The sequence below is a fragment of the Rosa chinensis genome, chromosome 4 (assembly GCF_002994745.2).
Source record: "Rosa chinensis cultivar Old Blush chromosome 4, RchiOBHm-V2, whole genome shotgun sequence".
Lineage (NCBI taxonomy): Eukaryota > Viridiplantae > Streptophyta > Magnoliopsida > Rosales > Rosaceae > Rosa > Rosa chinensis.
In genome coordinates, this window is record NC_037091.1 from 1,031,942 (window position 1) to 1,048,508 (window position 16,567).

At 38.2% G+C, this 16,567-nt stretch overlaps 1 protein-coding gene across 1 annotated transcript; it reads left to right on the plus strand.

Annotated features, from left to right (window-relative positions):
- The first annotated feature begins 312 nt into the window (after positions 1-312).
- On the plus strand, positions 313-5,532 carry LOC112195979. Its single transcript, XM_024336227.2, has 5 exons — positions 313-430; positions 526-631; positions 2,202-2,445; positions 5,000-5,128; positions 5,260-5,532. Exons 1-5 carry the CDS (start codon positions 345-347, stop codon positions 5,379-5,381), a joined length of 687 nt encoding a protein of 228 aa, XP_024191995.1. The 5' UTR covers positions 313-344; the 3' UTR covers positions 5,382-5,532.
- Positions 5,533-16,567: the final 11,035 nt, after the last annotated feature.

Consider the following 16,567-nt stretch of genomic DNA (forward strand, 5'->3'; position numbering starts at 1 on the left):
AAGAATTACACAGTACAGAGATATGCTATAATAATTGCAACTATAAGAAAATCAGGAGCAGTAAAATAAAATCGATTGGCCGATAGTTATCGTTAGAAATCTATTTAAATTCAAGTTAAAGTAGTTCTCATTGAAAAATAAATTAATGGGTCTCACCATTAGATTTCACACGTACTCGATCACCTACTTGAACAAAAAAAAAAAAAATGTAAAAGTTTCAAAACCTGGCGCCTAAACTTCTCTGTCCTCTAATGGCGCGAAAGATTTCCCCTTTTCCCAAGACAAAAACAATTCCAAATCCAACTTGCAAGGCCGAGAGAGAGAGAGAGAGAGAGAGAGTAGGAATGAGGTCCAAGAAAACTCCGGTTGGGTTTCGGGTCTTGGGGCAGCGCTCACTTTCTTCATCATTTTCTTCCCGCAGTAAAATCCCGTAAGGCTGACCCCAATCCCAAATTGTTTCTCTCTGTTTTTTTTTTCTTACACTAATTCGGTCCAAGATGTAATCTTTTTCGCATTTTCAATTAGTGTCAAGGTTGCAGAAGATGATGCGGATAAGGGCTCGCATGGGTCGCTCTCGGACATTCCAGAACAGAGGCTGAAGCACAATTCTGGAACACCCAAGACAGTAAAGGTACCCATTTTGGTTGCAAATACAAAATCAGATTATGAGTTTTATTTAGATGTATATCCATTTTGACCGATTATAAGAACCAAAAGGGGCATTCCTCTTCATTGGATCATGTTTTTAATAAGTACTTTCAGAAAGGAAAAAAAAAATGTTACTTTAACAAGGTGTTCAATGGAATTTGGAGCCTGTTAGACATCTTTTATCTGAGGCAGAATTAGAAATTATTGCCATTGCTACCATACCATTTTGTATTGGGAACTTTGTATATGAGAATAGTGGTGTTTACTCTGTAAGATCATAGTATCATAAATCCCCTTGTCGCAAAGCTGTTATTCGATACCAGCTTCCGACTCATTTGGTTAGGAGATTGGTATGCCATGCTGCATTATTGCCAAAGGTTAAATATCTCCTATCGAGATGCTGCTCCAATCTTACAACGTATAACTACTCAAAAGGGAGCTCCCGGAAACAGTATAGCATGTGCTACTTCTTTGCCCTTGTGAGATTGGGGGTTTGGTTTCGTCTGCACTATGAACTAAACTAATCTTGGCTGATATCATTACTTTTGATGCTTGGTTGGGAAAGGTGTTTGTTCGGTTGTTTTCTGACCAAGGTGCTGCAGAGGGAGATTCAGTGTAGGTTAGCTTTTAGTCTATGTGAACATGTTATTAGCATACTGATCCAAATCTCATTGCGCCATTGATAGAGATTCTAATGCAGTTTATGAATTTCTAGCAACTGTTATCCAAAAGGAGATGATTACTATTCCTTCAAAATCAAAATCCTCCTTCATTGAAGGGTAGCATCGTCCAACTCCTGAGGTGATCAAATTAAATACTGATGGGCTCGGGAATGTGCAAGTAACAGTGCCAGTATTTCTTGTAATGCACGAGATCCAAGTTGTATGGTGGTTGATGGAATGACAAAAGCAATATGTGCTATTTCTTCTGTGCAAAATGATCCATCTGCTGCTTTTGAGGGATTGGCTTGGGCCAAGTCAAAGGGTTTTCTGAATGTAGTGGTGGAGACTGACTAACATTTTGTATGATGCTGTTTCAAAAAGCTTGTGGCACTAAGTGAGAAATCTATCATGCTCATCAACAACATTTTCAGCAGTTTAGATGGAAATGTGTGCAAAGAAAGCTAACTCTGCAGTGGATTGGCTGCTTTTGCAAGCTAAAATGAGGATGGAATGTGAAACTTGGGTTCAGCACCCTCCATTCTCATTGGTCTGCATTCTCAAAAATGATATTCCTGCTCCTCAGGATGATGTTGATAAGAATTGGGAGTGACTGCTTCTGCTGAAGATTATGGTTGCTTGCTGGTTTTACTGGTGTGCTGCTGCAGTTTCTGCGGTTTCGAATGAAGCTTTTATTGGCCAAAGGAGGGAAAAAAAAGTTATAAATTAAACATATATTGATATTTTCAAAAACCAGATAATGGAACTTTTGGAACATAAAAATTTTACTATTTCTTGAGGTATGTAAGCAAGCGGATGGAGCATAATTAGTAAGAACAAAGACCTTTTCCTATTCTAAACTTTGGATTTCAATGAACGTACTTTAATTCTCAGGTGAAGTCGCGGCCATTCTTGTCGTTATTGGGTCTGAAAGATTTAAGTGGGTCCACTGATGACCAAATTGAGGCCAAGAAAGGAGGGGAAGCAGAGAAGAGTTCTGTAGCATTGGCATTTGAAAAATTTAAGCACACTGATATAGGAAAAGGGCAATCTATAGTTTCACAAAGTGCTGGTGAAGCACCATGTCCTGACGGAGATGATTTACCAGAAACAAGAAAAAGGAGACACCCTTGTAAAGGTTTGCCATCCTATCTCAATTACTTGGTGCAATGTATTCTTAGAATAAAATTGGCTTTTGTGGCAGATTCCCCTAGTAATTTCTTTTCCCCCGGAAAGAGGAAGAACAAATATAACTGCAAACTGAATCCTTTCTTTATTTTGCAATGATTAGGAAAAAGATTATTATAACAATCCCAACTCAAAAAAGTCAAATGATACTTCTCAGGATAGGGGTGTTGTGTCCTGAATGCTATGTTGCAGAAAATCAAGAATCACAATTCAGTTTCATTTTCAATTTGCATATTCTTTGTCTAAAATGAATTCATTATTATATTGGCCGTATCCCCTGTGTTGTCAATAATTTCTAGTTTAGTTTATTAGTTGACAAGGAAGATTATCAGTTTTTTTTCACGTCTTTAGCAGGTCTTATGCCTTTGAGTGCACTAACTCTCAAGCAAGACAATTTACACTCATGCTATATGATTGTACGTGCTACTGCTCAATTATAAAAGAAGTACAAATATGGAAGGATTATCAATTTGGTTTGAGAAATGTAGTTATAGTGTGTCGAGTGGAGTCTTTTGATGAGGTTGAGCCATTGTGTTAAATGGATCCCTTCTTTGGCAAGGGAGGCATATATCTGATTTCTATTAGCTGTGTATCTGAACAGTTCCACCCGTATGCTGCAAAGTTGCAAACAGTATATCCATTAGATGCAGGTTGGTATGAGCTGAGCAGAACTAAACTGTACACATGGTCTAGTTTTCCATGTTTGTATAAGACTGAGTAGAAATCTTACAAAAAAATTTCTTATACAATTTTATGCATAGACATGTATAGGTATCTCTAAACATGTGGGTACACCAAACACGAAATCTGATTGATGTCAGTTTACCAACTAAGGTTCATATACTAGCAGTATACAAAGTAATAGGAAACTGTATGGTTATTGTTTATCCACTTAGTTGTCTACAGATTAATCTTCTACAGTTCATCAACTTAATTTAATTTGCACAGGTGTTACAATATGAAAGAAGAATACTTAGACGAAGATAAAGTTACATATACTACGAGGAAAAAAAAATTTCTGCCTCTTTTTGGGGTTACATGTGTTTCTGCACTGTAGGATTTTAAGAAGGGTGGACAATCCCCTGCCACCTTAATTTCTAAACCATCATCTAAGCTCTTCGGCTGAAAAAGAGAGCACATAGAATATTATCGGCAAACATTTATCTTCTTAAAGTTTAGTAAACAAGTTATTACATGAACTAGTAAGATTGTAGACAAGATAATGTATGTAAACAAAACCATAAGCTTTATTTTTATGTCCATTTGGGTGACCTATCAGTACTTGTTATTTTCCTCTTTTTTTATGAAATGATAATGGGGAAGGAGGGAATTATACTTGGGACCTCGGGTGTCTGGGTAAATGATCTTAACCACTAGAGTTCTAAGCCCCCATGTTGTTATCTCTTGAATGATGCACAAGTTTAAAGACTGTTGCAGGGTCAGGATAGGGGGTGTTCTATAGTCTTATATAGCAAAAAACTCAAGAATCATCACTTTTTAATTTCTTTGATATAGAAGATCATTATTTTCTTGGAATAAAGTATGGGTCCTCATGCCGTCAAGGTTTTGGTTTTGTAAACTTATCAGTGGAACAAACAAGCTCAGACAAGAGGGATTGTAGTGTAATTGGTTTTCCATGTCTTTAGGTTTCAAGTCTTATGCCTTTGAGTGCACTAATTATCAAACAAGATGATCTATAATTTTCCATTCAGTGGTGGTGTTCTTAAGCTCTGTAATCTGGAGTAAATATGTTGTCCTTGCAGGAGAAAGGAGGATGACTAAACCTTTGATAATTGAACCTGTCAACCAGAATGAGTTCTGTCTGCTTACTATATGTGATCACGTCATTAGGAGATAGTAGTACTTGGATATTTTGTAAGAAACATTTTAAATAGACTGAAGTAGAGAGTGCATGCAATATTATTGTGCTTTTCTTTATTCTAATGAATAGTGTCATAAGTTTGTCAAACTGCTAGGAAGTTTTAGGCTAACCAGAGAACTCATAAAAGTGTTAGAATTGCTTCTGCTTACTTTCTGTGATATGTTCTTAGCAGAAATTAACACTCGGATATTGTGAACAATAAATAGAATCAGTAGAGTGCATGCAACATTGTCACACTTTTGGTTATTCTAATGAATGCACTGTCATATGGTATTGCTAAAAAGTTTTTAGACTGATAATAGAACTTAGTGTGTCAGAATCTAGATAAAGTAGAAACACAAAATATGGACAATTGAGTTGGAAGACATCATGTTTCAGTTTGCAGGCTGTATACTTCTACTTAGAGTGCGCACCACAATATGCATGACAGCAAACAACAAACTTCTAGCACTTTGATGTTATGAGCTTCTTGTATATAATAAACTCAAGCCACCTGCCTTCCTCTCCACCTGCCTTCCTCTTACAGTTTTATCCCTTTTTCTTTCTTTCTCAATTTCTTATGTCTTGGCTTAAAATTCTGACTTCTCTACCCCTCCTGCACTTTCAACTGTCAACTATTTAGATGGGGATGACAAACACACTGCGAGAAAGTATTTTGCAGTTCTTGGAGGTGATCCAAAACCCAAGCTAAAAAAGAGAAGGGCTGATAGTCTCATAAGCCAGGAGAAACCAGGACATGTTTATGATCACCGTAAGTTTGCTTTTTCTTTAGTCATAACTGGTATCAACATTTTTTTTTTCCATCACTATTTTCTTCCTTTTTGTTTCTATTTGATCAGTTTAATTCTAACAGTTTCTCATTTTGATGTTTTCTGCTAGCAGATGAAAATGGTTGTGGCTGGTGGGACTGCAACATGGAGGGTATTGACAATGAAGAAGTTGGAGTCAATGAGGTGTGGGAAGGAGTGGGCTCAACCACATTGGGAGGAATAGAGTGGCATTGAATCATTGATCTTTACTATAGATTACCAGTATTATGTTTATAGAGTAAAAAATGTAGATATCTGTCTCTTTAGATGTCATGTATTTTAAAAGTCACTTTAACATGAAGAACTTTATTTGGAATGTTTATCTTGATTCAGAATTTGGTTAACTTTTATGTGACAAGAGCTCTTTTGTTTTAAATGAATGTTTTTTTTTTTTTGCTTGTTACGTGAGTCGTCTTGTTTATGCACTCTAAGAGAACTCAATTGATAAGCAACAATGCTGCAATTGAAAGTTTCAATAATTAGAATCAATGTTATGATTTACATGCTTGTTACACACAATGGGAGCTTGCAGAAGTGGCGTATGAATTTTTTTATGTATTCTTTTATCAAAAATCGGTTTTGATCCATTAATATGTAAAAATAGACATCATTATACGATATTTCACCCTCTACAGTCCATGCCGGGGTAGTGCTAGAGATGGTTCAAAGTCCAAAGACACTGAAAACCGAGGGCGGAGTAGGGAATAGCAATCTGAACATATGTGGCCGAAGTCATTGTTGTCAACAGGATTCATAATATAGATCTACATTGTTTTCAAAACCTCACCGTTCTGTAACAAATATTCGGGCACTTTTATTCTCATCCCGTTGTCCCGTGAATTGCTTAATAGAGATAGTCTCTAGGGATGAAAGCAAACAATATGGTGACACTGGTGGACTAACCAGATTACTTTTAAGCTCATCCAATTCACAATACGGTTTACGGCCCTGGAAATTATGCAGAGGAAGAATGAAATGAGAGTAAGTAGAGAGCTGCACATTGGTATTGCATATCTCAAGTGAAAACACTATCTTACGGTCTTACCTTATTTTTTAAGACGAGATGTTTCAGATTTGGAGATTTCTTGAGAAACTCTATTAGCAATTCCCAGTTATTGTAAGCACCAAAACTCAGCTCCAATTGGTATAGAGTATCAAAACTGGATGGGGCCCATCAGGATTCATAAATGAAACAAGAAGCACCTTAAGCCTTGGAAAACACCCTGTAACGGGAGGATCATACGAAATACAATTTGATTCTACCTTCAATACAACTAGCGTCCTGAGGAAATTAATTCAAAAAATAATATCAATCAAAAAAGAAAAAACTACAGCTCCGATCAGATGACGAAGGCTTTAGTCAGACAGGCTCGATTGGTATACGTTGCATATTCATTGTTAGGCAGCTTGTTATAGTACTCAAAGTTGCGAGTAGTGAGAAGTCGGTACTCGATTTCCAAGTCGGTGTTAAACAGCGACAAGCGTGGCCTGTGGCCCACCATTGTACCGATACTGTCCCAACTTAACCACCCGTTAGGTGTTGGGTTTTAATCACAAAAGGCCTCGGTACAATTGGGTGAGATCCACCCACTTATAAGTTATATTTTATTTGTCACCTTTCCAATGTGGGATATTTCCTCTCCAACACGCCCCCTCACGTGCAACCTAGCTCTAGGTCTGCACGTGAAATTCATTCATCCAATTCCCATATTGGAAATTGGGACACAAGCCTCATATCAGAGACTTGGTCAATACAATCCAAGGCCCACATTCATTGGACACTTGGTAATTTCAATGGCAATACAGGGAACCCCAATTTGGGCTCATGATACGTGCCTACGTGGAGACGCAATTGGAGAAGGACCCGCTTTGATACCATGTTAAACAGCGACAAGCGTGGCCTGTGGCCCACCATTGTACCGATACTGTCCCAACTTAACCACCCGTTAGGTGTTGGGTTTTAATCACAAAAGGCCTCGGTACAATTGGGTGAGATCCACCCACTTATAAGTTATATTTTATTTGTCACCTTTCCAATGTGGGATATTTCCTCTCCAACAAAGTAGAAAAGAATACTTTGATTTTAGGGTTTTCAATAATAATACTATTCATCCCACAAAGGGGTATATATACAAGGACAAGAGGAGTAGTCTAACCCTAATAGGAAACAATCATTCCTATAATTACATGATAACCTAAATAAATAAGAATCATAATTACATAAGATTTACAGCTATTCTACACTCCCCCTCAAGTTGGTGCATAGATATCTATCATGCCCAACTTGTCAACTGAGCTGTCAAATATCTTCCTGGACACACCTTTAGTAAGAACATCAGCTAACTGCTCTTCTGAGTTTACAAATGGAAAACGAATAACCTTTCTGTCAAGATTTTCTTTAATAAAATGACGGTCAACCTCCACATGCTTTGTCCTATCATGCTGAACTGGATTATGTGCAATCTCAATTGCAGCTTTATTATCACAATGCAAATCCATAGGTTGTCTAAGCTTGTAACCTAGATCTTTCAGGACATTACGAATCCATAACATTTCACAGACTCCATGTGCCATACCTCGAAATTCAGCTTCTGCACTTGATCTGGCCACAACTTTCTGTTTCTTGCTACGCCAAGTGACAAGGTTCCCTCCTACAAAAGTGAAGTACCCAGATGTAGAACGCCTGTCAGTTTTATCACCAGCCCAATCTGCATCTGTGTATCCCCAACTTCCAATTCATCCTTTTTCTCAAACAGTAATCCTTTACCTGGCGCCATCTTCAAATACCTCAAAATCCGAAAAACTGCATCCATATGTTCTTCACTAGGACAATGCATAAACTGACTGACAACACTCACAGCATAAGCAATATCAGGTCTAGTATGTGAAAGATAAATCAACCTTCCTACAAGACGTTGATACCTTCCTTTATCAGTTGGAATTTGATCAGGAGAAATGGCAAGTCTGTGATTCATCTCAATGGGTGTCTCAATTGGACTGCAGTCCAGCATCCCCGTTTCAGTAAGTAAGTCAAGAACATATTTCCTCTGTGACAGTGAAATTCCCTTCTTAGACCTCGCAACTTCAATACCCAGAAAATACTTCAGTTGCCCCAGATCCTTCATTTCAAACTCCTTTGACAGATACTTTTGTAACTCATTCATCTCTTTCGGATCATCCCCTGTAACAATCATGTCATCAACATACACAATAAGAGCTGTAATCTTACCATTCTTGCGCTTGATAAACAAGGTATGGTCAGAATTGCTCTGTCTGTACCCAAAGGCTCTCATGGACTTTGAAAATCTCCCAAACCAGGCTCTTGGAGATTGCTTCAGGCCATACAAAGACTTCTTCAATTTACACACCTTGCTAACTTCACTTGGGTAATTCTTAACACCTGGGGGCACATCCATGTACACTTCTTCTTCCAAATTCCCATTAAGAAACGCATTCTTCACATCAAACTGGTGTAAGGGCCAATCTTTGTTTGCTGCAAGTGAGATTAGAATCCGAACAGTATTGATCTTTGCCACAGGTGCAAAAGTCTCCTCATAATCAATCCCATAACGTTGTGTGTATCCTTTGGCAACCAACCTCGCCTTGTATCTATTAATAGTTCCATCTGCATTAAGCTTCACAGTAAATACCCAACGACACCCTACAGTCTTCTTTCCAACCGGCATAGGTACTAGTTCCCATGTTGCATTCTTTTGAAGAGCTTCCAATTCTTCATTCATCGCCTTTGTCCATTTTGGATCCGTTAATGCATCCTGCACGTTACTAGGAATAGATACAGTAGATAATTGATCAATAACAAGTGCATGTGACCCAGAAATCCTATGGTTAGACATAAAATTAGCTATAGGGTATTTAGCTTTGGCTTTGATATCTGGTTCATATTGTTTCTTAGGAATTCCCTTGGTAACCCTTTGTGATTTCCTAGGTTCGACACTTTCTAACCCAGAAGATTCATTAAAGTTTAGGGGTACCTGAGGCGGATCATTCTGACCGGGATCTTCAGTTGGTGATATAGAAGGGGGAATATCTTGTGTGTGAGCTTCAGATACGTCTTGATTTTGATTCAAACTATCCAGAAAAGTCGTCTCTTCTGTCTCGGAATTCACAACACTCTGTTCGGCAGTTACATTTTCTGTTTCGGAATTCACAACACTCTGTTCGGCAGTCGCATTTTCTGTTTCAGAATTCGCAACACTTCGTTCGGCAGTCGCATTGTCTATTTTGGAATTCACAATGCTCTGTTCGGCAACTGCATTTTCTGTTTCCAAATTTTTCCTACCCTCAAATGTATCCTCCAAATTTTCCAAGTCTTCAAAGACATCAAAATCAATAATAGAACGAGGATTCCCTTCACAACCTCTCTCCCCCTGAAGGGAAGACTGAGAAACTCCCCCTGAGTAATAAGGCTCGGATTCACGAAAAGCAACATCAAGAGAGACATGTAAAGTGCCAGTAAGGGGATCATAACATCGATAACCCTTCTGGAAGTCAGCATAACCAACAAAGATACACTTACGGGCACGGGGATCAAGCTTGTTGCGTTGAGGCTTGGGAATATGAACATAGGCTGTGCACCCAAACACCCGGGGCTCCAAATTAGGCATAGAAGGGATGGTCAAAAATGTATGAAGCTTCTGATGAGGATTCTGAAACTCAATCACCCGTGAAGGAGTACGGTTGATAAGATATGCTGCAGATTTTACTGCTTCTCCCCAATAGGACCGAGGTACATTCATGCCAAATAAGGAAGCACGAACAACTTCCATCAACTGCCTGTTCTTCCGTTCTGCTAACCCATTCTGTTGAGGAGTATAAGAATTGGAGGTTTGATGACGAATTCCATGTGACCGGCAAAACTCAATCATAGGGCCATTCACAAACTCTCCACCATTGTCAGACTGAAACACTCGGATGGATTGTTGATACTGAGTTGCCACCATTTTGTGAAATTCGATAAACATTCCAAATACATCACTCTTATTCTTCAGAAATGACACCCATGTCATGCGAGTGCAATCATCAATAAACGTTACAAAATACCGAGCTCCAGAAAGAGAAGGAATCTTTGCAGGACCCCAGACATCAGAGTGAATTTTCATAAAAGGAACAGGACTTTTATGAAGACTTGGTGAATATGAAATACGGTGGCTCTTGGCCAGTTCACAAATGTCACAATGGAAATCCAAATCACTGACAACCGAAAACAAATGAGGTTGCAGCTTCTTAAGATAACTAAAAGATAGATGACCTAAACGGCGATGCCATAACCATACTGCTTCCTTTGCATTCTCTACCCCATTAATCTGATTAGCTTGCCCCAAAAGATGCTTCTGGTTTTCTCCAGTCTCTGTCAGATCCAGGTAGTATAATTTTCCCCTTCTAACACCATAACCAAGAATCCGCCGAGTCAGAATGTCTTGAAACACACAGAAAGATGGATAGAAGGTCACAATACATGCAAGTGCTAAAATAATCTGACCAACAGATAGGAGATTATAAGCTAGTGAGGGAACAACTAGGACAGATTCAAGGGTTAAGGTATCAGATACAACAATAGAACCTTCTCCGGTGACCGGAGTTGGAGTACCATCAGCAGTAGAGACAATATTTTGAGAGGAACGTCTAAGGTTTTTCACAAGACTAGGGTCATTGGTCATATGATCAGATGCACCTGTATCAATTATCCATGTATTATTCAAAGTAGCCTTACCCTTCATACCTGACTGCGCTACATTAGCGGAGGCATTGTCGAGATGCTCTTCCTCTGTAGTAGCAATAGCCGCATTGCCAGGATTCTTTCGCAGTTTCCTGGTGAAGTCCCACCAATCAGGGTAGCCAATCACTTCATAGCACCGCTCCTTGGTATGACCTACTTCCCCACAGACAACACATTTTTGTTTGCGTATGGGTTTGGTTTGTCATGAGGACGGCGTGGAGAAGGACCTGAGAAGCCTGGAGGAGGACCTGGTCTGCGTTGAACGGCCATTGAGGAATTTGGGGTTTGTTTGTTTTTTTTTTCTTTCAGGTTTGGTTTTTCTAGGGTTTCAAAAAATTCAGGGATGGCTTGATTTTAATGGTGGTGGTACGCAGCGGTTTGTGGTGTGCTTTGGGATTCAGGATTCAGGATTCAGGATTTAGGATTCAAAGGATGCAGGCAAGTTCAAAGGATTGAACAATGCTCTGATACCAAGTAGAAAAGAATACTTTGATTTTAGGGTTTTCAATAATAATACTATTCATCCCACAAAGGGGTATATATACAAGGACAAGAGGAGTAGTCTAACCCTAATAGGAAACAATCATTCCTATAATTACATGATAACCTAAATAAATAAGAATCATAATTACATAAGATTTACAGCTATTCTACAGTCGGGAGTAACTTGATATTCAAACGTCATGAGATGAAGAATCCCCTTGTTTTTGCCGGTATGATCGATCAACTAGTTCGTAACCTTCCTCCAAATCATTAGTGTCACAGTATAATGCGAGGAAATATTTGTGAAGAATAAGGCACAGTTTGTGATCTCCTCGATGCACAAGACAACACTCGGTTGGACCAACTGCCCTCACGCATGGATCATTGCGAAATTCAGGAGGGATTTCCGGCAGCTGCAGGAGGGGTTTCATGGCTTGCAAAGAATCTAAATTACGGGACATGAGCAAAACTTGTACACTAACATTGTTACTGATCTGAGGCCCATAATATATGCTGTAAAATAACCATATACATGCTCACAACATATGCACACAATCATAAAAGGGATTAAGGCTTACCTTCAGCAATCACTGGCATGGATTCCATCTTATGCAGTTGCTAATACGATCACTGAATATGGTCTTCTGTTACTTACCAACTTGCTTCTCAATGGACAAAACAATATGCAAAAACGTCGGTAGTAATCAGGGACCAATTCATCTGTATATATAGGAGACTTAACCCTCAAGAAGCTTCCCATTAAAGCTATCCATATCGGTTTAGGTTTCCTAGTTAGATTCCTAATGTAACACTTCATTGTAGTCTTTCTTGCAGACTAAGAATAGGATTACTTACCTTAATGAATAGATACACTGCTTCATTAAGTTACAAGTATTGATTTATAGTTTGTATCCATGTTAAACTAGGTTTGACATTTAGCTAATCATCAATTACTTTATGATGATATGTGTTAAGTCCATATTTGATCTTACAATCTCCCCCTTGGACTCACACATATCATGCTCGATGATTTGCACCAGAGAACATCAAAACCTACTTAACTTACTGAAGTGCGCGCCAGATAACAAACTCAAATCGAAAATCCATTCCAACATGGTCAGATCACAGTTACTTATGCAGAGCAAGAAACAGTATACATTTTAACAAAAATGCAGAGTTTCAAAACCACAAACATAAGCTCCTGCAATCCACATATGTCAAACCAGAAGTGATACAATATATGTTAATGTGTATCAACAAGTAAACATATATTAGGTCCTACTTTATGTTTCTAGAACCAGAAACTCAAGCAAATTTACTGAACACTAATGGCTTAAAATTATTGCTTGAACCTCAACATCATGCTATACATGATTTAAGCCATCTGATAGCAAGTATGATATTCAAAACAAGATGATAATTTCCAAAACAAAACAATAAAGCTGCAGCAAAATCATAACTGGAAATACCTCAAAATTTTATTGATAATCAAAACTGTCATTACAAATAAGTTGTGATAAACAAAAGTCAAAAATATCACAACTGAAAATACAAGAACTCAAGAACCTTAAAATTTTAAATTGCTCCAATTGCGCTAACTCTCTACTGAACCTAAGCATCTAGATTAGCTAAAACTCCAATGCTTGTTGTATGCTTCTGGAATGCTGCTACTGACAAGGCCTTGGTGAAAGGATCTGCTAGCTGTGAATTTGTGTCAATACTCAAAACAGCTATTTCACCATGCTTTACTCTTTCTCTAACACTGTAATACTTTAGATCAATGTGTTTAGAATTATTTGACCTTTTACTGTTCTTGCTAAAGAAAACTGCAGCCTCATTGTCACAATAAATCACAAGTGTTCCAGCCACAATGTGACTCAATACTTTGGTCTGCATGAGAAAATTCCTAATCCAAAGTCCTTCACACACAGTTTCATATACTGCAATAAATTCAGCTTGCATAGTAGAAGTTGAAACAAGTGTTTGTTTCATGGTTTTCCAAGCAATAGCACCTCCTGCAAGCATGAACACATATCCACAAGTCGATTTCTTGGAGTCCGGATAATTCCCTGCAAAATCCGAGTCTGAGAATCCAATGAGTTTCAGATCCTCCACTTGCCTATAAACTAGCATATGGCTTTTAGTTCTCTGCAGGTATCTCAACACTTTCTTCCCAGCTACCCAATGTTCATGGCCTGGATTAGATTGGAATCTTGACAAAATCCCTACTGCAAAAGACAAGTCTGGCCTAGTGCAGACTTGTGCATACATGAGACTTCCTACAAGTCTGGCATAAGGCTTTGACTCCATATTTTCCTTTTCAACATCACTATTGGGACTTTGCTTCTTGGTTAACTTATCTCCTTTGGACATGGGAACTTCTCCAGCTGCACACTTCTCCATACCAAATCTCTTTAAAACTTTGGTAATATAATTGTGTTGAGACAAACCAAGTAGTCTCTGTGCCCTATCTCTTTTAATCTCAATACCTAGTACATAGGATGCTTCTCCTAAGTCTTTCATGTCAAAATTCCTTGACAGAAAACTCTTGGTATCTTTAAGCAATTTAATGTTACTGCTAGCCAAAAGTATATCATCCACATAGAGTACCAGAAAAATAAAATTGTTCCCAACTGTCTTCAAATAAACACATTCATCAACAAGATTTTCTGTAAATCCAAAAGTAGAAATCACAGAATCAAATTTCTTGTACCACTGTCTAGAAGCTTGTTTTAAGCCATAAATTGATTTTCTTAATTTGCACACTAAGTTTTCACTTCCAGCTCGCACAAAACCTTCTGGTTGCCTCATATAAATCACTTCATCTAGTTCACCATTCAAGAAAGCTGTTTTAACATCCATCTGGTGCAGCTCCATATCAAAATGAGCCACTAAAGCCATGATTATCCTAAACGAGTCTTTTGTAGAAACTGGAGAAAAAGTCTCAGTAAAATCAATGCCCTCCTTCTGTGTAAAACCTTTGGCAACTAATCTTGCTTTATGTCTCTCTACATTGCCATTTGCATCTCTTTTGGTTTTGAAAACCCATTTACAACCTATAGGCTTCTGTTTTGGGTCAGGTTCAACTAATTCCCAAACTGCATTTTGGCTCATGGAATCAATTTCTGCTTCCATTGCTAGCTGCCATTGATGAGATTCACTACTTTCAATGGCCTGATTAAATGTAGTTGGATCATTGTCCTCTGCACAGTCCATTTCAATTTCTGCTTCTTGTAGATAAACAATGTAGTCACTCTCTTCCCCCCCATAAGTTGGTTTTCTTGCTCTCTGTGATCTTCTAGGTTGAGCTACTGGAGGATTTTGAGGTTCAGTTACTTGACCAGTTACGTGGTCAGTGACATGGGCAGTGACTTGGGCAGTGACTTGATCAGGTACAGTTACATGGTCAGTGACTCGGTCAGTGACATGGTCAGAGACTTGACCAGGTACAGTTACTTGGGCAGTTACTCGGTCAGTGACATGGTCAGAGACTTGACCAGGTACAGTTACTTGGGCAGTTACATGGTCAGTGACATGGGCAGTGACTTGATCAGGTACAGTTACATGGTCAGTGACTCGGTCAGTTACGTGACCAGTGACATGATCAGTTACATCTTGTTCTAAAGGCAATGCTACACTTAAATTCTCATCCGACACAATTTCCTCAAAATCTGAGGTTAAATCCTCAAGGTTTGTATTGTGAACTCTTTCACTTAGAAACTTTACTTGATGTGTTTCAAAAATTCTAGGTGAATGATGAGCAGAATATAATTTATAGCCTTTAGATTTATCTGGATAACCTATAAAATAGCAACTAACAGTTTTGGGGTCAAGTTTATTCAAGCTTGGATTATAAATCCTAGCTTTTGCATGACATCCCCAAACATGACAGTGATGAAGACTAGGTTTCCTGCCACACCAAAGCTCAAAAGCAGTATTTTCTATGGCTTTGCTAGGTGTTCTGTTACAAATATAATTTGCAGTTTTTAAAGCCTCACCCCACAGAAATTTAGGCAAGCCAGTTGTACACATCATGCATCTAACCATGTTCAAAAGAGTCCTATTCTTTCTCTTTGCAACACCATTCTGTTGTGGATTATAGGGTGTTGTGTATTGAGCTTTAATTCCATTGTCTTGCAAAAACAAGGCAAATGGACCCTTTTGTTGGCCGGATTCAGTGTACTTTCCATAGAACTCTCCCCCTCTATCTGACCTCACTGTTTTGATTTTCTTTTCTAGTTGATTTTCTACCTCAGACTTAAAGATTTGAAAGGCTTTCAATGCTTGTGCCTTTTCTGAAAGTAGATAAATATAACTGTATCTAGAAAAGTCATCAATGAATGTGATAAAATACACATTCCCACAGATAGTTTGATGCCTAAATGGTCCACATATATCTGTGTGTATGAGTTCTAATAAATTTTGGCTTCTATATGCAGTTTTCTTTCTTGTGTTGGTTATTTTTCCCTTAAAACATTCCACACAATCTGTTAGATCAGAAAAATCAAGTTCGTTTAGGATTTTGTTTTTCACCAATATTTTCAGTCTCTCTTTTGAAACATGGCCGAGTCTTCTATGCCATAAAAATGCAGACTTTTCATTTAGTTTGGTTCTTTTAACACCTGTTAAAGTGCTAGTACTGTTTGTGTTATCTTCAACAAGTAAAATTTCTTGTTGAGCCGTTGAACAACTTAACTGTAAATAATCATTCGAGATAACACCAGAACCAATTTGAACAGAATTTTTAGAAATAAGAATTCCATTACTATCAATAACAAGTCTACAACCAGATTTTACTAAAAGAGAAACTGAAACCAAATTCCTTCTCATGGAAGGTACATAAAAAACATTGTCCAAAACTAACAATTTTCCTAATCCTAAATCGAGCTTTAAGGTTCCAATAGCCTTGACTGCCACTCTCATGCCATTGCCTACACACAGGTTCACTTCATCACTTTTTGGGATTCTGCTCCTTATGAATCCCTGCAAGGAATTAGTAATATGAATAGGTGAGCCTGAATCTATCCACCAAGACTGTGGTTCAACATTTATAAGATTAATTTCTAAAGAAAAAACTGTATTAGAAAAAATCTTACCCTTTTTGGCTAACCAATTTTTATAGCCGGTGCAGTCCTTTTTTATGTGTCCTACTCTTTTGCAA